The sequence below is a fragment of the Agelaius tricolor genome, unplaced genomic scaffold (assembly GCF_023055355.1).
Source record: "Agelaius tricolor isolate 1412-34295 unplaced genomic scaffold, bAgeTri1.0.p SCAF_51, whole genome shotgun sequence".
NCBI classification, from domain to species: domain Eukaryota; kingdom Metazoa; phylum Chordata; class Aves; order Passeriformes; family Icteridae; genus Agelaius; species Agelaius tricolor.
The window spans coordinates 1658195-1684322 of record NW_027269311.1 but is presented as its reverse complement, the minus strand read 5'-3'; the positions used below and the strand labels follow the sequence as shown (position 1 = coordinate 1684322).

General features: G+C 53.0%; 1 protein-coding gene and 1 pseudogene across 1 annotated transcript; both read left to right on the top strand.

Moving 5' to 3' along the window:
- LOC139604488 (zinc finger protein 850-like) overlaps window positions 1–26128 on the top strand; it is a 258481-nt pseudogene that overhangs the window by 223542 nt on the left and 8811 nt on the right.
- LOC139604449 (olfactory receptor 14A16-like) lies at window positions 14277–15209 on the top strand. The gene has a single exon (XM_071455604.1). It carries the CDS (start codon window positions 14277–14279, stop codon window positions 15207–15209), a length of 933 nt encoding a protein of 310 aa, XP_071311705.1.

Genomic DNA, 26128 nt, shown 5'->3' with positions numbered 1-26128 from the left:
CATCTATGGGTGGATGGAGCACCTAGGATTTTCCCAGTTGCTGGGAATGGCTCTCCAGGTCCCTGGAGTATCCAGGGCCCTGGTAAGTTCCAGCTCCACACATGCCTTGGCAATGAGAAGCAGAGGAAGCCAGACCTTTTTGTGCTGCCTGTGTCACTGCACCGGGGCCATGGGATGGGAACATGCAGCCCTTGTGCTGGAGCTGAGCTGCTCTGCCCAGCACTGGTGGCCGCCATCCAAGCTGGTTTTGCTTGTGCTGGTTCCCTGACAGCTGGGGCCCTGGGCAGAGCCCTGAGAGCCTGGTCTCCCCCCAGGGAAGGAGCAGGAGCCCCTGGAGAAGCTGTACCGGGTGGGGATGCTGCTGCTGCTGCTGCTGCTGCTGCTGCTGCTGCTGCTGCTGCTGCTGCTGCTGCTGCTGGAGACAGCCAGGATGACATCAAGGATGACAAGCTCTTCCTCAGCCTGGCCACTGGAGGCTGAAGGTGATGGACTTTGATTCTGGCATGTTCTTCAAGGCCAAACTCCACAGGGAATTTGCAGATGAGTCCCCACCTGGGGAAATTCTGCCAGATTTGGGCATGGCCCAGCCTGGCTGGGAAGCAAAGGTTCCCCCTTTGCTGGGGCAGATGCAACTCATCCTTCAGTCGCTGCCCAGCTGCTTTTTGGCAGGGCTGTGGGGATGGGCTGGGCTGGGTATGAAATGGGAGTGGGCTCCTGGCCCTGCCAACAGCCCCCAGCACCCACCGTGCCCCGGGCTGGGGCTGGGGCTGGGGCTGGGGCAGCCAGCCCGACACAAACAAAACCCCATGGTGGGAGCAGAGGTGGGACTCCAGAACCTGTGCAGGGGCTGCTTTGCTGTGCAGGCAAGGAAGGGCTTGGGCTGCTCAGCTGCCCTTGTTTGCTTTGGGATCACCGTGATTTTGGGGGCAGTGCAGGGGGGAAGAGAGAAAGTGTGGGCTTCCCTCAGCCATGGCTGGGTTTTTCCCTACCATGTAGGAGTTGGGCCTTCCTCAAGGCCCTGACAGAGATAAGAGTTTTTCCCGTTTTTCTTGCTTTCCCTTTTTGCATCTAATCTCTTTTCAATAATGTGTTGTTTGTTTTTCCAGAGGAAGTGTTCGAGGTGGTCCAGTGTGGATGGGGAAGTGCTTGGGAGCAGCTGTGGCGTGGATGGGCCGTGCCCTTGGAGAAGGCTGAGGCCATGGTTTGGGAGCAGCTTTTCTTGCAGCCGTGGGTGGCGTGAGGTGGGTCCCTGTGTGCTTGGCAGGGTGGGATCAGAGCTTTTGGGAGATGGCAGCGAGCACAGGAGCATCCTGCTCTGGGCAGCTGCTGAGGGCTGGATGTGCCGTGGCTGGCTGCAGGCTGGGCACATGTGCTGCCCTCCTGCTCTGCTGCCAAAGGCAGCAGGGATGGGCAGCTCTGGGCACAGCTCTGGGCACAGCCAGCACGGCCTGGGCACCGCAGGCCTTGGCACAAGGGCACAGGAGCCCTCAGCTGACGGGCGGTTTCTGCTTTCTCTCCTTGCAGCCGGGCCCTGCGGCTGCTGAGGCTGCTCTGGGCTCTGCCAGGGCTCTGCTGGGCTCAGCCCTGGGCCCAGCTGGGCTGGCTCTGCCCTCACATTGCTCTGACAGCTCTGCATCAGACGAGCCTGTTGCGAGCACAGCGCCTGAGCTTTCTGCTTTGGCAGCTGAGTGAGACTCTGCTGCAGGCCCAGAGATTGCAGCTGGGGACACACATCCAATTGGCAAGGACCCAAACTCTCCACAGTCCCAGCTGAACGCCTGGATCTGCACAGGCTTTTTTGTCTGTCCCACTCTTCCTTCTTGATTGGCTGGAATATTGCAGTTGCACTTTCTTCCTCCTCTAGAAGTGCCACGAGTGGGCCAAAGCTGGCGAGTGGGCCGTGCTCCTGAGGCAGTGCAGTCTGGAGGTGATGGATGGAGAATTGCCCTTCTGCACTGCCAAACCAGAGCAAAAAGCTGTCAGTGGAACTTTGTGTCTTTAAGAAATCCCTGACAGTTTCAAAGGGACTGTGCAGCTCATTTCCAGGCTGAGAAGGAAGGGCATCTTCTAAAGGATTTGGGGTTTGACAGAGTTTCCATTCCCCGTCCTGCTTGGAGCTGGCAGGGCACAAAGCAATTTCCCATTGCTTCACCCACAATTTAACAATGTTGGAAACAACCTCAAAAACTTTTAAAAAAGGGTGCTGAAGTCAGCAAGATGGATCCATGGCATCAGTACATTTACAATGTAAATAACTGAGTTCTCTTTTTAAAAAGATCATTTACCTCCTAATGCAAAGAATGTAACTTTGCATTTATGTTTTGTTTTTTTCACTAACATTATGTTATATTTTTTCTCTCACACTTGGATTTTATTCTTATCTTCTACAATTTACCTATTTTTTCCTTTTTCCTTTTTTTTTCCTTTAAATAGAAAACATGTCCTATAAAAGGAATGTCCTCATCTCCTGGTTCCCATGTGGAGCAGCTCCCTTCCTGCTGGTTGAGCTGCTCAGGCAGAGCCCGGCAGCTCCTGGCCCTGCAGGGCTGAGGCTTTTCCCCGTTGCTGGGCACAGCCTGATGGAGCAGCACTGCTGAACACGGGCACACAGAGGGACCAGGAGCAGCTGCCTCTGCCCACCTGAGGCTCCAAGGCCCAAACTCTGAGCAGCCAGGGCTGGAAGAGACTGGCAGGATCTGATCCCTGACTCTGGGCCAGGGCTGCACAAATGACCCCACAGCAGCAGCAGCAGCAGCAGCAGCAGCAGCAGCAGCAGCAGATGGAGCTGACTTTCAGCACAGCCCCTGCCCCTGTTCCCTCCCGTGTGCAGCGGTGTCACAGCAGCCTGAGGCACCTGGGAGCCCCCAGTGCCAGCAGGGACTTGAGATGGCAGCCCTGGGCTCCTGGAGGCTGTGCAAGGAACGGAGCTGGGCACTCCCTGTCCATGGGGAGCTTGCAGATGGAAAAGGCTGCTGTGCCCAGGCAGCTCCAAGGGCACAGAAAGGAGGCTCTGGAGCACTGGGTCTGTGCCAGTGCCACAGTCCTGGGCAGCAGCCAGCCAGCCCTGGGGGAACAGAGGGCACAGCATGAGGGACAGAAGCAGGCAAGGGCAGAGACTGGAGAGAGCCAGAGCCAGGAGCAGGAACAGCTGCTCCATTGCACTCTTGGAGAAAGCTCTGGGCTGGTTCAAAGCGCTGAAAGGCGTGAAGGGCAGAGAGGAGGCCACAGCAAACAATGCTCCTGTTTGCACAGCCTCCCCTCTCCGTGTCCCAGAAGGAATTGCATGGACTGTGTTCTTCTCTCCGAGTCGTCTCGTTCAGCATGAGCAGCTCAGTACCAGGAGCTGAAGGAGCTGAAGCCTCAGGCCACAGGAGCTGGGCAAGAGGGAACTTTTGGAGCAAAGGAATGCTGCTAAAATAGCCCCAGCTGAATGCAGTGGATAGAATCATGGAATCACAGAATCCTTTCTGTTGGAAAAGCCCTCTGAGCTCACCCAGTGCAGCCGCTCACCCAGCAGTGCCAAGCCCAGCCCTAAACCACGTCCCCGGAGTGCCAAGGCCTGGACACCAGCCCTGAGTGAGGCCTGAACAGCAGGCCCTGAGCCCAAGGTGGCCTCTGGATGAACCTTCCAGCCAAAGGTTATCTTTGTATCTGCTCCCTAATGAAATATGCATGGTCATTAGCACTGTGATAGATGTAGCCACTCATTAGTGAAACATGTATTGACCTTTGTGTATTTAGAAGCCAGACCAGGCCATGAAATCTGACATCTGGCCTTGTTTGGGGCTGAATGGTCAAAGTCACCTCCCTTGGTTCCTCCTGGGGCCCTGGCCAGCCTTTGGGAGGGACCCAAGAGAGGATGAAACCAGATGTTGCCACACTAGCAGTGCTGTCAGTTTGTCCATTCAGCACTGTCAGAGCTGGGCCCTCTCCCAGCGGGGTTGGAGCCTCAGCTGTGGCTGGAGGCACCTGCAGGAATTGCCAGTGCCCAGGAGTGGCTCTGCAGCCCTTGGCTGTGACAGCTTCCCCAGCTGCTGTGTGGGTCTGGGCGATGGTAAAGGCTGAGGGTAACTGGGGCTGGATCTTTCTCAATCACTGCAGGCAATCTTTGGTGGGGATGGTTGGGTGCATTGCTGAGCTGCTCCTGTTGTGATTCTTTGCTGCTTTGAGCTGCAGGAAATGACACTGATTCCTTCAGTTGGTGTCTGTGTCTTTGGTGCTGACCCTGCCCACTGGCAAAACAAAACTGGCCCAGTCTGGCCAGATCTCAACAAAATGTCACTTGTTCAGTGTCAATGTGAGGAATCAGTGCCATCAGAAATTCCCAGATGGGAAGCCCTTCCCTGGAGTTCCCTGGCTCTGGAGTCGGCTGAGATTGGAGCCCCGTGGGAGCAGTGGGGCAGTCGGGTAAAAGAGGCCGAACCCCTGGATGGCTTCAAATGCATCCAAAAATTGCACATGGAAAAGGAAAAGAACTTGTGGGTTTGGGCAGACAAAGATGAATTTGTTAAGAGTCCATTGGAAACAGCACCTTCAGAAGGAACAATTATTGTTGGAATGTTCCCACACAGAGCAAGAGCAGGTTTTAATCCTGAGCTCAGATGCATTTGTGCAAGTGAAATATCAATATAATAAAATACTATATATGTATTTATAGGATAATAAGACCTTCATATATATTTGTTATATATTTTTATATGTATGTCTAGGTCTGTCTATCTATATCAAATGTATATCTACATATAAAATTATAATAATGTGAAATAGTGCTGACAATACTAATTTGGTAGCTTTGGCTGCTCAGGGATGTAACACTAAATACCCTACAGAACAGGATTGGCCTGGACCCTGATGTCAGTGGTCAACTTTGTGAGATTGTATGCAGTGAAAAAAGGAGGAAGGGAGGAAATTGGCTGTTTTTACAGGGTTTGCTGATACTGTGATGCAGAGTGCTTTGTCTGTTCCTGTGAAAAATTCAGTGATGAAGCCTGCAGGGTTTTTCATGTACCAGACTATGCACAAGCTGAAGGATTGGTTGCACGGGTGAAGGGGTTGTTTAAAAAGCAGTTGAAAAATTGAGGAGATGGGAACCTTTGCCCATGGAGAACCCATCTCCCAGATGTGCTCCATGCCCTTAACAATGGCCCACTGGGGAAATGGGCTTTGGGAGAAGCCAATCAGGAGAATGAAACCAGATGTTCCCACACTAGCAGTGGTGTCAGCTTGTTTGTTTAACAGTGTAAAAGCTGGGCCCTCTCACAGTGAGGTTGGAGCCTCCTTGCCTGCAAAGGTGGGTGCACCTGCAGGAATTCCCAGGGTCCAGGAGTGGCTCTCCAGTCCTTGGCTATGAAAGGGTTAAAAGCACTGTGCCCAGGCATACTTGGGCAAGAATAAGAGACACTGCACCCAATATGGAAGCTTGCAAATATTCAGCCACAAGCTCAAGACACAGGATGAAAGTTGGCAAGAAACAGGGAACAAAATTGGCAGAAATGAAGGGCAGAGCCTGCTAAAACCAGTGAGGAAATTGCTGAAACAGCCAACAAGAGACTGTGCATGCCTAGAGGAGAAAGGTGCAAAGGGCACGGCGATGAAGACGTCCAGCCTTCATCAGGAGACCCCCGAGGAAGACGCAGAGCCTTCCTCAGTGCCAGCACTTCCCCAGTGCCTTCCTCAGTGCCAGCACCAGTGCGCACTGCGCCTGCGCCTGGCGCACGCTAATGATGGTAATGAGTGCTGAGAGATCGTTTGCATAACCACACCTTTTCTAAGGAAAACCATGAATGTGCATAGAGTATAACCATCCATTGTAATCTCTGTGTGCTGTGTGCTGTCAGGAGGAGATATCCCTGCACACCCGGCGCTGAATAAAGCAAATCCCCCTCCCTGGGCTTTGTCTGGGAAGTGTCTCTGGGCCCCGTTTGGGGCCATCCACGTCCATGGGGTTCTGTCAGGTCCCAGTGGAACCTTGGTGCCACGTTGTTCCCCAGCCTCACAATGCTCTCCTGCTGCCATGAGGTCCCTCCCTCTGTGACACCCTGCAGCCCTGGCTCCATCAGGGTCTCTGGGGTTCCTTGGTGCATGCCTTTCTCACATCTGAGCCTTGCTTCCATGGGTTCCATGGACTGACAGTGGCCCTCTGCATTCCATGGGCCCAGCTAGATCACAGCAGAGCCTGGCTTTCATCAGGTTCTGATACCTGTTCTGCCAGCTGACAGGGCTGATTTAAAGAACACAGAAACCAATGGGAAGAATGGTCTTATTTTACTGTGAGTGTTAAGGCAACACAAAATTAAAATTATACATTCAATACAACTACATGCTTGGCTTTAGCAACAAGCAAAAAGAAGCAAGGTAATGCACCTAATCATTATTACAGGAGAGAAAGGATAGGGACTGAGAAAGACACATCCCCAATTGCCTAAACACTTGACCATCATCCAGAGTCCGCAGGCACTAGGGAGCCCCATTTCACAGTGAGGACCTGGAGAACTAGTCCAAGCACTTTGGAAAATCCTACATGGTGCATCCAATAGCAGGTGAGGTCTCCAAATTTGCTCCAAAAGTGGGTTCAGCATTCATAGGCCCAAATGAGCAAGTCAAAGTGACTTGATGATACTTCTAGCACATAAACTCCTGGATCTCTTGGCACTTTTGCTGAGCAGGAGGGCCCAGGACTTGGCCAGAGCCCAGTCCCTTGGCTTGGAGGGTTTCCCCTAAAATATCCTACAAGCCTCTATTCATGTCAGTTGGGAAAATTTCTTAGAGTAATACTTTTCTTGCAGGTAACTACACAAGATTATGTGAAAATCTCCAAAGCAGCTGGTTTGGTGTTAAACAGCTGCAGAAGCACCTTGGTCATCTATTTTTAGCTAACTAAAACTGATGGTGTAGTCACATAATGCCCAGGGTTTGTCCTGTAAGCCAGCTCTTGGCTGAGGGCTGCCACTCAGGCCTGAGCACATCAGCAGCTGAAGTGACCACGACTGGGAATGGCAAAAACACCCCCTGGGACTGGCCCAGAGGCCCTGGCATGGATCACCTCAGGAGACAGGATTTCAGGGAGCCCAAAGGACTTTGGGGAGAGCTGCTGTGGACACAGAGGGAATGGCACAGCTGGATCCCTTGCCTGGGCTCTCAGAGGACCCTTCTGCTGCGGGGCTGCTGAGGGTGGAGGAACAGCAGGTACCCATGGCCACCCCAAAGCAGGGCCCCGTTGGCAACACGGCCCCGACCGGGGCTGCGGGACCCCATCCCTGGGATGAGTCAGGAGCTGCAGAGCTGGGAGTGCTCAGCCAGAGCCGCTGAGCCTTCAGCAGCCCCACACGGCCAGAGCGTGAGCCCAGTGGGGAGTGGGCACTGACGGGGACTGTGGGGCCTGAACCAAGGCCCAGCCCCACTGAGAGCGGCTGTGCCGGACACGCTGCAGCTCCAGGAGCAGCTGGAGCCCCAGGCAGCCAAGGGGTGCCATCATGGATGTTCCTTTCTTCCCCCTCAGAAAGGACACTGGGAAGCTGGGGAAGTGTCAATGAAAGGAGCAGGGATGGTGGGAGCTGTGGAACATCACTAACACGAGAAACCCAAACTCTCCTGAGAAAGGAGGGCAGAAATCCCTGGTGTCCAGCATCCTGCCAGAGAAACCCATTCCCAGAATTACCAACATAAAGCCATCCTCCAATTCTCTGGATTGTGCTGCTCCCAACCCACTAACACCTTCCCCCCAGAGTGAAGATCTGAAGTGGGATTGATGGAGGAAAGCTGAGCCCTGAGCCAGGCCAGGGTCAGTGCCAGGAGCATTCCCTGGCGCTGTTTGACAGCGGCTCTGCAGGAGCTGGGGATGCAAACAGGACAAACCTGAGGATCTCCCACCATCAGATACCTCAGAGCTCACACAGCAACACGGCCGTGGCTCTCCCAAACTGGATTTAGGAATGGCACACCTACTGCAGCCATTGGATCCTGATCAGCCCAGATCCCTTTGGGACCGTTATAAATGAGAACTTGACTAGGCCAATATTCGAGCACAAATCGGTGCCAGCAGTGAGCGGGGCCCGTTGTTTCAGGACTGGTTCCTATGGGAAACATCCCGCTTCCCATGGCAGACACCCCGCTCCAGTCAGGCCAGCACCCCTGGGTTAGAATTTGAAGGGTCTCAGTCTCAGTCCTTGGGGAGGGCTTCAAGCTCTGTCCTTGACAGCGGTTGTGAGGCATGTTATGCATAAGAAGCTTGACTAGGCCAATATTCAAGCAGCAATCAATTTATTAATTAATATGGTAAAGTATGAGCAATACAGCGCTGGGAACAGTGGGGGAAGTTTTCCCTCCAACTGCACCCCGATAATTGAGGGTTACAGGTATTTATAGGGGTACTCATCAGCTTTTTTCAGATGTTTCTATTTCCAATTTTTACTCATCAGCAATTTTTATTCCAAATGATTACATCACAATTCTATACACTATTGTGATTTGAATTTCTCAGGATGTATTTTCAAAGGAGTATCCCCAGATGCTGATGGTCCAGTTTCCAAAAGAGGAAAGACAAATCCCATCTGGTGGAGTCCAGCTCTCCAGATGTGTCCACCTTTTAATTCCAGAGACTATCAATCTAATGACAGTGATGTCCAGCTTCCCTTTGGTCGAAACCATAAATCCTTGAGGTGATGTTCATCTTCCTTTCTCAAACTGTTTTTCTCTGCTTCAATAAGGCGTAAGATAAGCATATTTCCTATATATATATTCCAAAGCTATACTTTCAAGGATACAAGCAATGTTCTAAAATTATACTTCAAAATGTTATTATTGCAGAGCTCTTTATGGATTAAATGCAAGCAAAAAGCAACATCCTTAACACCTTAATTCCAATGCTCCTAAATCAACCAGGGTTAATTGCAAACAAAAGATAGGTTCAAAGGCCTTTTTCCATGCTTTATTTTCCTCAGTTATTATTAGAATTCGCAACTATCCCATTGTCAATGTCCACACATTTCGCATTCACAAGTACACACTTCGCCTGTTTGTACCTGACACGAAACATAGCTTTGCATCTCACATTGTATATAGTTATTAGGTTAATAAAAACTGTTAAAATTATAGGCAGAGCCTTGTCTCACAGCCTGTCTCTCTCCGGGCTCCCTGGTGCTCCTTCAGCTCCTTCCCCCCTGCTGTGGCTCTGGCCCCGGGCTGAGCAGATCGAGCCCCGGGCCGGGCCCTGAGGCCGCTGCTGCTGCCGCGGCGCCTGCGGGGCAGCCCTGAGGCTCCGGGCCGGCTGCAGGAGCGGGAGCGGCGCTGCAGAGCCCGCGGCCCTCACGGGCTGCGAAGGCACGGGCAGGTGGCCGTGGGGCCCGGCTGGCACTGCCGGCGCTGCTGCTCTGGGCTGCCGCCTGCAATCCTTCCAGGCGGCCCTTAGGCCGGCTCAGGAGCCGCTCGGAGCCGTGCCCGAGGGCTGGCCCCGAGCCCCGGCCCCCAAGGGCACTTGTCCCTTCATCTCTGCACTGCCACATTCCGAGCTCATTTGTCAGCTTCCTCCTGCCCTTCCTTCCTGCGGGGCAGCGTTAGGGGCTGGCCCAGCGGCTTTCCTCCCGCACGGCTGCAGCCCCTTGCCCACAGCTCCCTGGCGGGAGCCAGAGCTGCTTTGCAGCCGGGCACCCCCGCCGTGTCCCGCAGCCCCGGCCGGCTCCTGCCCGCTGCCGGCGAGGCCCCGCGGCTGGGCCCGGCCATCCCGGGCCAGAGCAGCTCCCTGCCCGGGGGAACACAGGGGGACACGGGGGGATGTGAAATACAAAGCTGTGTGTCGTGTCAGGTACACACAGGCAATGAGTGTATTTGTGATTGCGACATCTGTGGAGACCGACCATGGGACAGTTGTGAATTCTAATAATAACTGAGGAAAGTAAAGCATGGAAGAAGTCCTTTGGACCCATCTTTTGTTTGCAATTAACCTTGGTTGATTTAGGAGCATTGGCATTAAAGCATTAAGAATGTTGCTTCTTGCTTGTAGTTAATCCTTAAAGAGTTCTGCAATAATAACCTTTTGAAGTATAATTTTAGAACATTGCTTGTATCCTTGAAACTATAGCTTTGGAATATATATAAAGGAAACATGCTTATCTCATGCCTTAATAAAGCAGAGAAAAACAGCTTGAGAAAGGAAGATGAACATCACCTCAAGGATTTCTAGTTTCAGCCAAGGGAAGCTGGACATCACTGTTGTTAGATTTATAGTCTCTGCAATTAAAAGGAGGACCCACATCTGGAAAGCTGGACCTCACCAGATGGGATTTGTCTTTCTTCTTTTGGAAACTGGACCACCACCATCTGGGGATACTCCTTTCTGGGATATATCCTGAGAAAAGCTAAATCACAATAGTACATAGAATTGTGACGTAAAAATTGGGAATAGAAACTGCTGATGAGTAAGAATTGGAATAGAAACTGCTGAGAAAGCTGATGAGTACCCCTATAAATAGCTGTAAGCCTCAACTATCGGTGTGCAGTTGGAGGGAAAACTTCCCCCACTGTTCCCAGCGCTGTATTGCTCATACTTTACCATATTAATTAATAAATTGATTGCTGCTTGAATATTGGCCTAGTCAAGCTTCTTATTTATACCATCCATAACTGTAAAAGGAAAACTTCCTGCTGAACTCAACAAGACTAGAGGGAAATCAAGGCAGAGCCATGGTTTGTCAGGACTTGCTGCATCCTAATGAGCCCCGTGGTGCATTTGGAGCTGAGCCCTTCAACCTCAGGGCCTGAGAGGAGATTGCACAAACCTTTCCAGGAGTCAAAGTCAGAGGAAAAACTCAAAGTGTCTCAAGGCATGAATGGGTCCCTCTGAGGTCCATCCTTAACAGAGGCTCTTCATGGACTCCTTGGAGGAGAGAACTGGAGGCCAGGATGGCATGAGATCCTCTCAGAGACTCAGTGTAGAAAGGAAAATCCATAAAGTACCTCAAAAACCTTGAGTATCTCAAAGTATTAATGAGCCCCACTGAGTGTCAGTACAAAGCTCTCCAGGGACTCGTTAAAGCAGATAATTGGGGCCATGATTGCACAAACCTTTCACAGAGTCTGGATCAAAAGGGAAACACCAAGTACCTTTAAATAACTGAAGTACCTTGAAGTATTAATGAGCCCCACTGAGTGTTGTTACTGACAAAGCCTCTCCAGGGACTAATTACAGCAGATAATTGGAGGCCAGGATTGCACAAACCTCTCAGAGACTGCAAGGCAAAAGCCAAGCCCAAAGTCCTTTGAAAAAGCTGCAGTCCCTGCAGGGAGCACGAAGGAGCCCCCAGGGCCATTGCTGAGCAAGGCTCCCCAGGGACTCCTTGCAGCAGATCCTTGAGGCCACTGGGATGTGGGCTAGGGGGGGATGCTGAGGGCAGCACAAGGGGCTGACAGTGCCCAGCCTGGCTGGTGCTGGGCCAGGAGGCCCCAGGGCCTCAGGACAAGGTGTCTCCTCCCAGCCCTTGCTGGCACAGACCCTGCTGTGCCCCAGGGCACCCAGACTTGGCTTCTCTTTGTCCCCACCTGTCATCACTGCCTGCAGTTCTCTGCTCTGCCTGGGGCCTGGGGACACTTGCTCAGTCGTGTCCCTCACTGGGACCCATTAAAAGTCCAAGAAACTTTGGAGTGTGATTCAAAGAAAGTTTGGAGGGTTCTGGAGAGGTTTCTTTATCTCCCTCTCAGGGACTGATGTCCAGGTCCTGAGCACAAAGCCCCAGAGGCTGATTAAAGTCCTTGTGCTGTGTCTGTGCTGCTGAGCTGGGCTGGGCTCCTGGCCCAGAGGCAGCTCCTGGTGACCAAGAAGAGCTTCAAAAGCACATTTCTCTTGATGAGCAGCTCTTGTGCCAGCCCAGCAGGGCTGGGGCACTGCCTGCAGCCAGCCCGGGCACAGCACAGAGGCACAGAGAGCTTCAATCAGGCAGGGCTGGGAAGGGGCTGAGAAGTGCCTGGGGCACAATCACTGCCAGCCCTTGGCACAGGAACCTCTGGCTGCAGGACAGTGCAGCTGCAGCTCCTGGAGCCATCTCCTGCAGCTGGAACATGCCAATGCCTGCAGAGCCTGTGAGTGCATTCTCTGCTTGTCTCTTGTGCAGAGCAGCCAGGGGTGCCCAGGGCTGTCCTGCAGAGCAGGGTCCTGCAGCCCAGGGCGCTGTGCTGGGGCAGGGACTCTGCTGCCTGCCAGGGACAGCTCTCAGCCAGCCCTGGCAGCTGCTCCCAGCGCTGGGGAGAAGCTCTGGGGGGAAGGAGCTGCCCTGAGCAGGGCAGGGGCTGCTGCTGAGAGGGGCTGGGTGGGGCAGGGCTGCTCCCAGCTCCAGACCAGCCTGGGCACAGCTCCGCAGGGCACCTCCCAAAGAAGGTAAGCCTGGGATTGCTGGAAAGATCAGGAGCTTTCCTGAGAGTGTTTTCAATTTCCTGCTTGGAGCAGAGTGGGAAAGTTGGGGTGATGACAAAAAGTTTATTGCTTTTTATACATTTTTGATACATTCATAGATCTGTAAATTACGATTATATAGTTATAAATTGACAATCCTTACTTAACACTACTAAATTCTTATTAACTATATTAACTACTCTTATATACTAATATAATTATAATCCTTAATTAACTCTAGTACGTTTCCTAACCATTATCTTAGATTTTAGAACAATAAACTGACTGTCTAAATACATTCCTGAAATACTGTCTTATCAGTCTTATTATCAAATAGTCCTATTATCAGGAGAGAACCTACAAAACCATTTTTTTTATTGACCAGATAAATGAGCAGTCATAACAAAAAGTGAAGGCAAAGAAGCCTTTGGACCTATTCCAATGGATTGAGCCAGGACTGTGTAACTGGGGCAACTGAATCTGCTACTGGATGTTCCTGTTAAATATCCTAATTAATCAACCTTAATAAATTGTTGAAATCAGGCCCCAGGTGTGCCCCATCCCCACTGGGACACCTGACAGCTTCCAATTAATGTCTGGTTTTTACTTTACTGTTCTAACACTGTTGAAAGGGTTTTTTTTTTTTCTCTTTTGATTATAGACAACGGGGGGATGAGAGAAGCAGAACAGGAATTGTAATCCCAGAATCCCAGGACATTCTGAGTTGAAAGGGACACACAGGATCATCAAACTAAGGTTTGATCTTTTACAGGGACTGCAGAACTGTAAATTAAGTTGATCAGTGTCTCTGCTGGGAGCCTCCCAAAGGGCCCTCAGCCACTCCTCAGCCCTGCACAGCAGCAGCATCACCTTTGCAGGGCCCAGCAGGGCTCTCCTGAGCTGCCCTTGCCCAGCTGCACACAGAGCCTGCCCCAGCCAGGGCCCTGCACACAGGCAGGTTTCTGTAGGGCCCCAGCCAGGGCACGCAGGCTGGGCTGGGCTCTGTGAGCGCTGGCAGGGACAAGGCTCCTCTCAGGAGGGAATGTCCAGGCCCAGGGAGATGCTCAGGGAAGGAGAGGGGGCTGGAGAGAGCAGGGCTGGGGCAGGAGGGCACTGTTGGTGTGTGGGAGGTGCCGGGCACAGCTGGGCACGGGAACACTGTCCTGAGTGCCCGGCTGTCTCTGCCCTGCCCTCTCAGGCACAGCACCACAACATCTGCTCTTGCTTCTGCACTGCCCTGACATTGGCACTGTTATCTGCTGTTCTCAGGGAGGCTCTGGCATCTGCAGCAGCTGAGTCAGGCACTGCCCTTGGCATTCCTGCCAGGCAGGGCTGTCCATGGCAATGGGGTGTCCAAGCTTCCCTGGCACCTGTGGGGCTGTGGGCAAAGCAGTCCATGGCAAAGGGGAATGAGCTGAGCCCCCTCCCTGAGATCCCATCATGGGCACAGCCAGGGATCTCCTTGCTGTGCCACGCCAGGCTCTGAGCTGCCCTCCTGGGTGCAGTTCTGTGCCAGAGCCTCTGGGAGTTCCCTGAGTGTCCCACGGGCAAGGGCAGAGCTGCCACAGCTGAGGAAATGCTGCTGGGTTTGCCCAGGGAGCCGTGAGTGTCCTTGGCACAAGGGGGTGCTGAGACCTTGCCCAGAGACCTTGAGAGAGGGTGAGACATTCAGGGATCCCTCTGCTCTGGGCAGGGTCTGGTTTATCCCAGGGTGACCCAGCAGTGTGATTGTGCTCTGATTGCATCCAAAGGTTTTCCCACAGCAGGTAGAAGGGTGAGTGTGTCCCAGCTGTAGGGATTGTCTACAGGGAATGGCCCAGGTTTGGCTCCAAGCAGCCTCTCCTGACTTGTGACTGTCCTTTCTCCATGAACAGGTGCCCATGTGCAGCCCCAGCAAATGTCCAACAGCAGCTGCATCAGGCACTTCCTGCTGCTGGCATTGGCAGACACGCGGCAGCTGCAGCTCCTGCACTTCTGCCTCTTGCTGGGCATCTCCCTGGCTGCCCTCCTGGGCAACGGCCTCATCATCAGCGCCGTAGCCTGCGGCCACCACCTGCACACGCCCATGTTCTTCTTCCTGCTCAACCTGGCCCTCGCTGACCTGGGCTCCATCTGCACCACTGTCCCCAAAGCCATGCACAATTCCCTCTGGGACACCAGCAACATCTCCTACACTGGATGTGCTGCACAGCTCTTTTTCTTTGTGTTCTTCATCTCAGCAGAGCTTTCCCTCCTGACCATCATGTGCTACGACCGCTACGTGTCCATCTGCAAACCCCTGCACTACGGGACCCTCCTGGGCAGCAGAGCTTGTGCCCACATGGCAGCAGCTGCCTGGGCCAGTGCCTTTCTCTATTCACTGCTGCACACAGCCAATACATTTTCCCTGCCCCTGTGCCATGGAATGGCCCTGGGCCACTTCTTCTGTGAAATCCCACAGATCCTCAAGCTCTCCTGCTCCAAATCCTACGACAGGGAACTTGGGCTTCTTGCTATTAGTGTGTGTTTATCTTCTGGTTGTTTTGTGTTCATTGTTTTCTCCTATGTGCAGATCTTCATGGCTGTGCTGAGGATCCCCTCTGAGCAGGGACGACACAAAGCCTTTTCCACCTGCCTCCCTCACCTGGCTGTGGTCACCCTGTTCATCAGCACTGGCTTTTTTGCCTACCTGAAGCCCCCGTCCCTGTCCTCCCCATCCCTGGATCTGGCCCTGTCAGTTCTGTACTCAGTGGTGCCTCCAGCCCTGAACCCCCTCATCTACAGCCTGAGGAACCAGGAGCTCAAGGCTGCAGTGTGGAGACTGATGAGTGGATGCTTTCAGAAACATTAAACTGCTGGCCAATTTCTGCAAATCATTTGTAATAAAAGTTATCTTTGATCCTTCTGGTTGATTTAATTTTGGAGGTTCTTTTCCTTTGTTTTAGTATTTTCATATTGTCAAAAAAAGAAATGTCAATCTTTGTGCCATTTCTCATTTTGTTTCTCTCCACCTTCCCTGTAGTCACAGACTGTGTCAATGAGAGGTTGTGCTCTTGGTGCCTTTAAAGGAACTAAAGGGTCTCCCAGCAGAGTTTTCTGCAGAGATGCCCTTTTGTTGCCTTCTCTGGAGCTGCAGCAGCAATGTCTGTGTGCAGAGCTGGGGCAGATCAGTGCTGGCCCAGCAGCTGTGCCCAGCAGCAGCAGCAGCAGCAGCACTTGGTGTTGCCAGTGCTGCTGCCGTGGCCCTGCCCCGCTGCCCTGGTGGCCCTGGTGTTGCTGCAGGGCCTGAGTGCTCTCGGGGCCGGGCACAGCCCTGGGGGTGGCAGTGCCAGGGCTGCAGCAGGGACAGGCCATGGGCACTGCTGGGGCAGCGCTGACGCCTCAGGCCAGGCCCTGGGGGCTGCAGGCTCCTTGCCCAGGCTCTCTCAAGGACACGGCCAGGCCAATGCTCAGCACAGAAACCCCCGTGAGCAGCCCCAGGCTGGCCGTGGGCAGGCTGGGGGCAAACAGCATGGCTGGGGCTCTGCAAGGGCCCTGGGCCAGACGGGAAGGAGCAGCAGAGCAGGGGCTGATCCATGCCCAGTGCGCTGCACAGCCCAGGGCAGCGTCCCAGAGCGTCCTCATGCAGCTGCCAACAACATCCCCCCTCTGCAGCCCTGGCCTCTCCCCCAGCTCACACAGGTGCCCCATCCTTGCAGGCACAGACACGGCAGCACTGCCTCAGCAGCCCCTGTTTGCATTGCACACAGCAGGGGCAGCACCCCCATGCTGTTGCTGTGGGGACATGAACCTGAGGGAGCACAAATGCCATCAGCTCCTGGGGCCAGCAAGGCCTGGGGGACACCAGGGAAACCACTCAGCTTTGTCCTGGCCTCTGCACTCAGCCAGAAAGTTTGTTCCCATCAGCTGGGAGTTTCCTGTCCCTCTGCAGACGCTGTTGCTCAGAGCCAGGGCTGCCTGGCAGCCACCCCCAAACTGCCCTGACCATTTCCTTTGCCTCACCTTTGTTTTCTTTACTCTTCCTTGGTCCAGATTTCTTCCTGCTGCCCACCCCTGTTCCCTCCCCTGCAAACAGCCCATCCCTGTTTGCCCTTTCCTCTCTGGCCCCACTCCCCATTGCAGTTCCTGACTTGGCACCATGGGAATGTCCCCCAGGCTTCTTGGCCACCTGGGCACGCTTCTGCCTCATGTCCAGCCTGCTGTCCATCAGTCCCTGCAGGTCCCTTTCTGCCTGGCTGCTCTCCAGCCACTCTGTCCCCAGCCTGTAGTGCTGCAGGGGCTGTTGTGGCCAAAGTGTAGGACCCGGCACTGGGACTTGTTAAACCTCACCTTGTTGGATTTGGGCCCTGGATCCAGCCTGTCCAGGGCCCTGTGCAGAGCCCTCCTGCCCTCCAGCAGATCCACACTCACACCCAGCTTGGTGTCATCTGCAAATTTGCTGATGATGGACTCAATCCCCTCATCCAGATCATCAATGCAGATATTGAAATCCACGCAGGCTGGCTCTGATCCCTGGGCCATCCTGTGGGTGCCCTGTGATGGCACTCAAGGTGATCTGTTCCATAACCTTGCCAGGCACCCAGGTCAGGCTGACAGGCCTGGAGTTCCCCAGCTCCTCCTTCCAGCCCTTCCTGGGGATGGGCTCACCCTGGCACCTCCAGTGCTCTGGGCCCTCCCTGCTGAGCCAGGACTGATGGTAAATGATGGAGAGCAGCTTGGGGAGCTCATCCACAGCTCCCTCATCCCCCTAGGATGGATCCCATCTGATCCCAGAGACACCTGTGAGCATCTGAGTGGCTCAGCAGGTCCCCAGCTGCTTCCTCCTGGATTCCAGGGGGCTGTTCTGCTCCCTGTGCCCATCTACCAGCTCAGGAGAACACTTGTCCTGAGGACAACCTGTCCTAATTCTGAAAAAAATACTTGAGACAAACAAGGTGTTAAGTAGCTCAGCCTTTTCCTTATCTTTAGTTACTCTATTCTCTACTGCATCCAATAAATAGTAGAGGTTATTCTTCTCTCTCCTTTTGCTATATTTTTTTTTTTATAAAAACATTTTTCTTACAGAAGCTGCCAGGTTAAGTTCTAATTGAGCTTTCACATCTCAACTTTTCTTTCTGAATAACCCATTGAAATCCTTAAATGCTTCCAGACTTGCCAGTCCTTTTATCCCCCGAGTTCCCACAAAAGCTCCATGGGCAGCCAGGCCAGTCATTTTCCTCACTAGCTCATCTTTTGCCACACTGGGACAGGCTGCTCCTTCCCCCTAAATTACCTTCTTGAAATGTGTGTCCTTCCTGGATCCCTTTCTTTTTAAGGAACGTTTCCCTTAAAATAAATCAGTACCTGATTTGATTCTCGCCAAATCAGCATCCTAAAACGGCCAAAGTCTGCCCTTCCTAATTCCAGTGTAGAAGTTTTGTTGCTGCCCCTCCTTCTTTCACAGAACACTGAAAACTTGATTATTTCATGGTCACTGTGCCCCAGGCAGCCTCTGAGCCCCACATCTGCCCCCAGCCCTTCTCTGTCTGTGAACAGCAGCAGACAGAGCTTTCCTTGGCAGTGGGAGTGTCACCAAAAATTCAGAAAAACAGAAAACTCTTTTTGACCCCAATGTAGCATTAAGAAGCAGCATTCTTTATTCAGCTGGATGCACGGGGGAGAGCTCCTCCCAAAGCTGTGCATGCTGAGTACAGGAAAGTTTCTGTTTATTTTCTGTATTTTGCACACACATTCATTGATTGTCCTGGACTGAACACACATATGATAATCATTTCCCCGGAATCATTAACATATTCCCCCTCCCCTTTACCCACGTGTTCTTCTGCCCTGGGGGTCTCTCTGGTGGTCCCTGGTGGTCGTGGAGCCCAATGTTCCAGTGGGCCTGGCTGAGCTGGCAGGACCCTGAGGCTGCTGAACTTCCAGTTCCCTTTCTCACACAATGGGCCTTGTGTGGTTTCCATAGGCCTGGGGATGTGGAGAACAAGCTCCAGGTGTCAGCTCACCTGGTGTAGGCAATTGATCATCTGGTAACATGAGGTCACAGAGTGGGCTATGACATCACAGAATGGGGGATGTGAGGTCATTGAGAAGCTATGACATCATAGACTGCCTCTGTGACATCACAGAGCCAGCTGTGACATCACAGGGCAGATATCTGACATCACAGAACAGTCTATGACATCACAGAGTTGGCTGTGACATCAGAGACCAGCCGTGTGACATTAGAGAAGGTGCTGTGAGCTCACAGAGCAGGCTGTGCCATCCCAGAGGGGCTGTGTGACATCCCAGAGGGGCTGTGTGCCATCCCAGCAGGGCTGTGTCAGGTCACTGGGTTGGTCACTCGGCCCCAGCTCCCCCTCACAGTTTCTCCCAACAAGTCCAATGCTTTCCATGCCCAGCGGGGTCCCTGTCCCCCGGGATCCCCCCGGCCCACCTGGAGCCACAGCCTCCACCAAAGGATGTTCCACAGGATCCACCCCAGAGCCTGACATGGGGACAAGGGGCCAGGGCTGTGTGACCAGGACATCAAGGACGGGGATTATCCAGGTCACTGTGGCCTGGCTTGGGTTGCCCAGGGCAGGAAAGATGTCTGGCAGCTGGAGCAGGGTCTGGGAAGGGCCTCCAAGGTGGGGCTGGAGCCCTTGGGCTGTGAGCAGAGGCTGAGGGAGCTGGGCTTGTCCAGCCCAGAGCAGGGAAGGCTGAGGGGCTCCTCATCCCAGCCTGGCAGTGCCAGCGAGGAGGGGATGGAGAACACAGAGCCAGGCTCTTCACTGGGGGCCTGGTGGGAGACAAAAGCCAATGGGTGGGAGGGGAAAGAGGGGAGATCAGCCAGGGCAGGAGGAGATGGAATGAGTCAGGCTGGTTTCAGCATTTCCTCAACACCAAGAGCAGCCTGACCTCCCTTCTCCATCCACCACTGACAGCTTTGCAAATCAGGAATTGTTGGAGCTGTTTTGTCCCCACTCCAGGATGAGCATCCTGATACAAGAACTTAATTGTGTTTATATCTGTCACAGAACCACATTTGTGTGAAATTAATGTTAGAATGGAAATGTGGGTGGTGGACTCATCAGACACTTCTGGGACGTTGCACATAGCTCAGGGAAGTGTGTGATTGGTTTAAAATAGCATTCTGTTTAACTGTGGTCCGTTGGCCATGAAGAGAAACTTTCTGTGCCTCTGAGTCTCACCAGTTCCTGACCCCCAAAGGACACAAACCTGATGAGTTGTGGTTCCCACTCCAATGGTGGAACTTGGACCTCCCTTTGTAGCCAGAGCAGAGCTCCCTTGTCCCAGAGAGTCCCTGGCAATGCAGGGATGAAGGAAACAGGACAGGCTGTGGGGATCAGGGGCGGGGCAGAGCCAGGGACAAGAATGACTTTTGCATTGGATGGAGCTGTGCCTTCCCTTGGCTTTGTTGGCTGACAAGAAATGAACATCCCTCTGTGTCTCGGGCAGCTCCTTCTGCAAGGAAAGCAGGTGGGAGCTGGAGCCAAGGAGCTGAAAGCTGCAGGTGCAGCCTGGGCTGGAGGGAGCTCAGATTTGCACAAGGCTGCTGTGAGTGCCAGGGCTTGGATGGGGGAAATGGTGGGGTGGGGGTAGGGACAGAGTCTGATTGATTGTCAGCCAGGAAGGGTCTTGATTTTCATATCTATTCCAACTGCATGAGGAGGTACTTGGATTCAGTGTCAATTGGAGATTGCACACATCATTTAATTAACAGGGGAAAAAAACTAAAGAGGACCTGAAAAATCTTTTTCTCACTGTCTTTTTAAATATATTGCATTCACTTTGGATATACTACTGAGATCTGTCTAATTAACCACAAATGATTTGAAAATTAAATTCAAATGATTCCCAGAGGCTTGGCTTCTTGAGGTGTTCTGAATGTTAATGAGCCCTGGGACACTGAATTCCTGCACTGAAGAGCTGAAGGCTGAACAAGCCTCTGGAGCAGGGAAATTCAGCAGCAGCCTCCAAGTTGCTGAGGATGTCAGCAGCCCCCAGTGAGGCCATCCCTGCCCAGAGAGCGTGGGGGAATGGGCAGACAAGGAGAGCGTCCCTGGGGCTGGGGCAGCACAACTCAGAGGCACCAGCGGCTCCAGCTGGGCAATGGAGTGTGGAATGTGGCTGGGAAAGCCCTGCCTGGGCTGGGCCAAGCAGGACACACAAGCCCTGACCCCCATCCACTAAAAAACTCTCTCAAGGAGACATTTAAGAAGAATTACAATTGTTTCTGTACCCTAAGTTGGATACACTGGAGAAATACTGACAGGAAATCCTCAAGAGCTCAAAACAACCAAACAGCCTTTACTGGCAACTTTAGAAAATCAAAGAAATTTTTGCAAATGTTTTAATAGGATATTCAATCAACAAAACAACACTTCTCAAAACATTAATTTGGCCCATTCAACTTCACAAACTCTAAGCCTGTGCAATTTTAAGTTAATCGAAATTTGCAGGAGGACAAAAGAAGAAGTATTTTTCTTTCTCTCTCTCAGAGAGACAGAAAGAAAAATAAGATACAGAGAAGCAAACACACAGCTACCAACTCCTGCATTCCAGCACTGTTCACATGGAAATTCCAAGAGGATCCAAGGTCAAGATGTGTGCTTGCCTTGTGGTCAGCCTTCAATACCCCTTGGTCTCCCTGGGCCCTTCCCCCAGGTGGGGCTTGGGCTCATTTGGTCCCTCAGGAGCTGGGCTGGGGCTGCAGAGGTGGCTGTGGAGCATTGCCTGTGCTGTGCCAGGGACTGGCAGCCACTGCTGGGCTGGGATAGAGGCTCTGGGGGGATTGGGGTTCCAGGGCAGGGCAGGGCTGGACCTTTCTCCCCCAAACACAAAATCCTTTGAGCCACAATCTCCTCCAATCTTTCACAACAGGCAGTGTTGGAGGTGAAATCCCAATTCTGGCCATGGGCGCCTGGCCAAGAAGGGCCGTTCTTTTCCATAGGAAGGAAAGCACAGAGCTCCAGTGTTTGGAAGGCAGGTGAGAGCCTCACTAGGTCAAGGCCATTCAGACTTGTCAGAAATGATATATTTTGTCTGGGAGCTATCTTTGGATGTAGGGAATTTTGGAGGTAGAAGCCCAATCTAGGCCATGGGTACCTGGAGAAGCAGGACAGTTCTTTCGCATGGGAAGGAGAGCACGGAGCCTTCCCCAATGTTTTGGGGACAGATGGGAGGTGACCCTTGTAAAACCACTGCAAGACAGACTTGTCCATGCAATATTCCTATGGGAGCAATCCCTGGATATAAGGAAATTTGGAGGTGAAATCCCAATTCTGTCCATGGGTACCTGGCCGAGAAGGAGAGTTCTTTTCCATTGGGAAGGAAAGCACAGAGCCCCAGTGTTTCAATAGCAGATGAGAAGAGACCCTCAACATTCCATGGTCAGTTGGACCAGTCAGGCAGTGAACGGGAGGCCCGACCAACCAGACTTGTTCTATGTTCCCTTGCTTTTATGAGGTCCTGCAGTAACACCATGGTCCCCTTGGTTCCATGGGGCCCCACAGTGTCCCAGTGATACTTTGATTCCTTTGGGTCCAGCAGTGTCACAATGGACCCTTGGTTCAATGGGGTCCCACAATGTCACAGTGGCCCCTAGGTTCCAGAAGGCCCTGCAGTGTCACAGTGGTCCCAAGGATTCCATGAGGCCTTGCAGTGTCACAATGGTCTCCGTGCTTCCACAGCCCCCACAATGTCACAGGACTCCTCTGTTCCATAAGCCCTGCAATGTCACAATGAACCTTTGGACCCTGGGGGTTTGAAGTGTTACAATGGTCTCCTTTGGCTCCACAGTGTCACAATGGACCACTGATGACATCAGGCCCTGCAATATCACCCTGGAGTTTTGGTTCCATGCAGCCCTGCAGTGTCACAAAGGCCTCTTGGTTTCACCAGGCCCCAGAGTATCACAATGGTCCTCTTGGTTCTGTGAGGACTCCCAGGGTCACAATGGTCTCACTGGGTCCCTGAAGCCTCACAGTGTCACTATGCTTTGCCTATTCCATTAGCCCACATAGCACCACAATGGTCTCAGTGATTCCATGGTGCCCCTCAGTGTCACAATGGTCTCCTTGGTGCCATGGCACTCCATAGTGTCATAATGTCCCCTTGGCTCCATGAGGCTGTGTAGTGTCCTAATGGTCTCCCCATGGTTCCATGAGGCCTTGCAATGTCACAGTGGACCCTTGGTACCATTGTGAGACCATTGGTTCTCGCAGTGTCACAATGGCCCCTTGGTTCCATGACACCCCAAAGTGTCACAATGGTCTCCATGGTTCCATGAGGCCCCGTGGTGTCACAATGGACCCTTGGTTTGATGGGCCCTCACAGTGTCACAATGATCCCTTGGTCTCACAGGGCCCCACAGTGTCACAATGCTCCCTTGGTTCCATGGGCCCTGTGCTGCTGCATTCTCCCCTCCCCTTCTCAGGCCGCCCTGCCAGCTGAGAAATGCTCCTTGGGGCTCGGCCTTGGCCAACAGCCCCTGGGCTCAGCTCCTCTGCAGCTCATCACAAACACTGTCTGCTCCAGGCACTGCTGCTGCCCAACCAGCTCCTGCTTTCTGTAGGAGCAGCCCTGGGAACTGGTTTTGTTCCCTCAGTGGCACAACACCCCTGTTCTCACACTGCCAAAGAAAGCTGTTGGTGCCAAGTATGGCCAGGATGACTTAACGGTTCCTACATTGCCTGTAGGTAAGGTTAAGTCACAAGATCTAAGTGAAGTCTAAACACTGCTAAGAGTTGTTGTTTTCCTTAATTGTTATGTTTAATATAAGTTATAAGATGACTTAAATACTGTTAAATGTTAATCGTCTGTTAAATTGCAAAGATATAGATTATAGGTTAGATTAAATCCTGCTAAATGCTGTCCTTTGCTAAATTTTGAAATTTAAGGTATCAGTTACGTTTAAGGTATAAGTTAAGTCCTTTTAAGTCTGAGCTCTGTTCAGCTTTTGGACTGTATTCCTTTCATCCTTGCTCTCACTGTCCTTGTGTCACACACACACACACACACAGGGACAGTCCTCAGTTCATTTCTGGTTCGATTGCCTGGATTTTGTTTGTTTTTGTTGTTGCTTTGTTTCCTTGGTGTGCCTGAAGTGACCAGTCAGGAGCACAGTGACTCTTGCCAAGGAACTTTGTGCTGCTGTCCCTTAATATTCAATCTGGTTTTTGCTGCTCCCTTGCTGGGGATTTTTTCAGCGCTCTCAAGGCCTCGTTGGTAGCAGGGTGAAGGAGCCCTGGCCCAGGCTCTGGCCCTGGGGGACACGGGGACGCTGCCGGGGGGTCCCTGTCCCCCTGTGCCACCCCCAGGGCCCCGTCCCCCGTCCCCGTGTCAGGCTCTGGGGTCGATCTCGTGGAACATCCTCTGGGGGAGGCTGCGGCGCCGGGGGCCGGGGGACCCGGGGGACAGGGGACCCCGCTGTGCATGAGCAGGGTTGGACTGCTCTGGGGGGACTGTGAGGGGGCCGGGGCAGAGTGACCTCCCCAGTGACCTCACACAGCCCCTGTGATGTCACACAGCCACTGTGATGTCACACAGGTCCCTGTGATGTCATGGAGTCCCCGTGTGATGTCACACAGGCCCCTGTGATGTCATGGACTCCCCATGTCATGTCACACAGCCCCCTGTCATGTCACACAGTCCCCTGTGATGTCACACAGCCTCCTGTGATGTTACACAGTTGCTCTGTGATGTCACAGAAGACTCTGATGTCAAAGAGTCACACTGTGATGTCACAGTTTGTTCTGTGATGTCACAGCCTGCTCTATGATGTTACACAGCCACCCGCTGATGTCACAACCCACTCCCTCATGTCACTGAGTCACCCTCTATGACAGCACGATCTACTCTATGGGCTCACACTATGATGTCACAGACAGCTGTGTGATTTCACAACCCCCTCAGTGATGCCACAAAACCCTCTCTGTGATGTCATACTGACACTCTGTAATGTCACAGCAAACACTTTGACCTCACAGCCAGCTCTGTGATGTCATACAACCATGCCATGATCTCACAGCCAGATCTGTGATGTCACACAGTTCCCTCTGATGCTGTAGCTTCTCAGTGACCTCACACAACAAACTCTGTGATGTCAGAGCCCAATCTGTGACCTCACACAGCCCACTCTGTGCTGACACACAGCCCCTTGCTGACATCCCAGCTGCTCTGTGCCTCCATGACACAGGCACATAGGAGCTGCTGTGACACAGCCCCCTCTGGGACATGCCACAGCCCCTGCCAGTGCCGAGCCCCTGGGAGCTCTGTCTGTGCCCTGCTGGTGTCCCTGAGGGGCCCTGGCAGTGCCCCAGCCCTGCTGGGCTGTGCCCAGGAGCTGCTCCTGCCCAGAGCTGTCTCTCTGCAGCTCTGCTGCCCTTGCCAGGAGCTGCCTCTGGGCCAGGAGCCCGGCCCAGCTCAGCAGCACAGACACAGCACAAGGACTGTAATGACCCTCTGGGGCTTTGGTGCTCTTTGCATCAGACACAGTCCCTTACAGCATGCTCAAAGAACTTCTCAAGAACTCAAAGTGAGGTTTCTCATGCATAAAAATGATCCTTCTGAGGGACAGGATTAAGAAAGTGTCCCCAGGTTCCAGATAGAGCAGAACACTGGTGGCAGTGATGACAGGTGGGGACAAGCAAGGCAAAGGTGTCTCTGGTGAGCAAACCTGCGCCTCTGTCCCTGCAGGCTGTGGGCATCCCCCGGCTGCCCCACCTGGCTGGCCCCTTCCTTTGCTGACAGCTCTGCCTCCTGCCTGCCTCTGCCTGCCCACACAAAGCCTTGGGCTGCTCCAGGCTCCTGCTGGGGGACGTGCTGCACCACAGCCCTGCCCAGGCAGGGAAATTCCTTTCTCCTGGTGTCCACTCTGGGCCTCCCCAGCTGCCCTCGGTGCTATTATGTCTTCCTCAGGCTCATTCCCACTAGGAAGAAAAGCTCCAGCCTCTCTGAAACCACCCTTCCATCCCTCCCAGGCTACCCCTGTTCTGTCCTCAGTCTCCACCCCACTGACCCCAGAGCCTGCAGACTCTCCCTGCCGGTTTTGTGATGAGGCCTCAAAACCCCATCTTGGGAGATTTTTTACTCCTCTCCATGGTCTGTGAAAATGGAAAAATAGAGATCAAAGTTATTTTCTTCCAAATCTTGCAGTGACAAAACAAGGGTCAATATCTCTAAGCTAAATGAGGGAAGATTTACATTTGTTAGAACCGGAAATATTTTGCAATTATGAAAGTGACATGAAACTGCAACTGTTTTTCCAGAGAATTGGATGCCCCATCCCAGGAATTGTCCAAGATCAGGAGCTTTGTGCAACCTGACCCAGTGAAACCCTCTCATCCCCAAGGACAGAATTCCTGCCGTGTGGGTTCTCTGATGTGCTGGGTGCCCTCACAACGCTTCTGGCCAGAATGTCTGCTGAGGGCAGCCAGACTGCTGCAGGGGCAGTGACCTCACAGCCATCACCATGGCAGCCCTGTCCCCTGGGCCTGGCTCTGCCCTTTCCTCTGCCCCTGCCTTGGCTCTGCTGGCATGAAGAGTTTTGTCATTGATATCTTGTCCCCAAGGTGCTGGGGCCAATGGCTTCCCAGTCAGGCTCCTGGAGCAGAAGTGGCTTTTCAGAGGCCAGCCAGGAATGAGCCCTGAGGCAGCAGCTCTGCAGTGGTGGCCACCAGGCCGGGCTGCCAAGGGAGGCTTCTGGCCATGGCCTGCAAGCAGCTGCTGCTGCCAAGGTGCCTTTGGTGCCTCAGGCTCTCCCTGGCA

Excerpts from the sequence above, each read along its gene's own strand:
- LOC139604449 (XM_071455604.1), top strand. The coding sequence starts at position 14,277 with ATGTCCAACAGCAGCTGCATCAGGCACTTCCTGCTGCTGGCATTGGCA.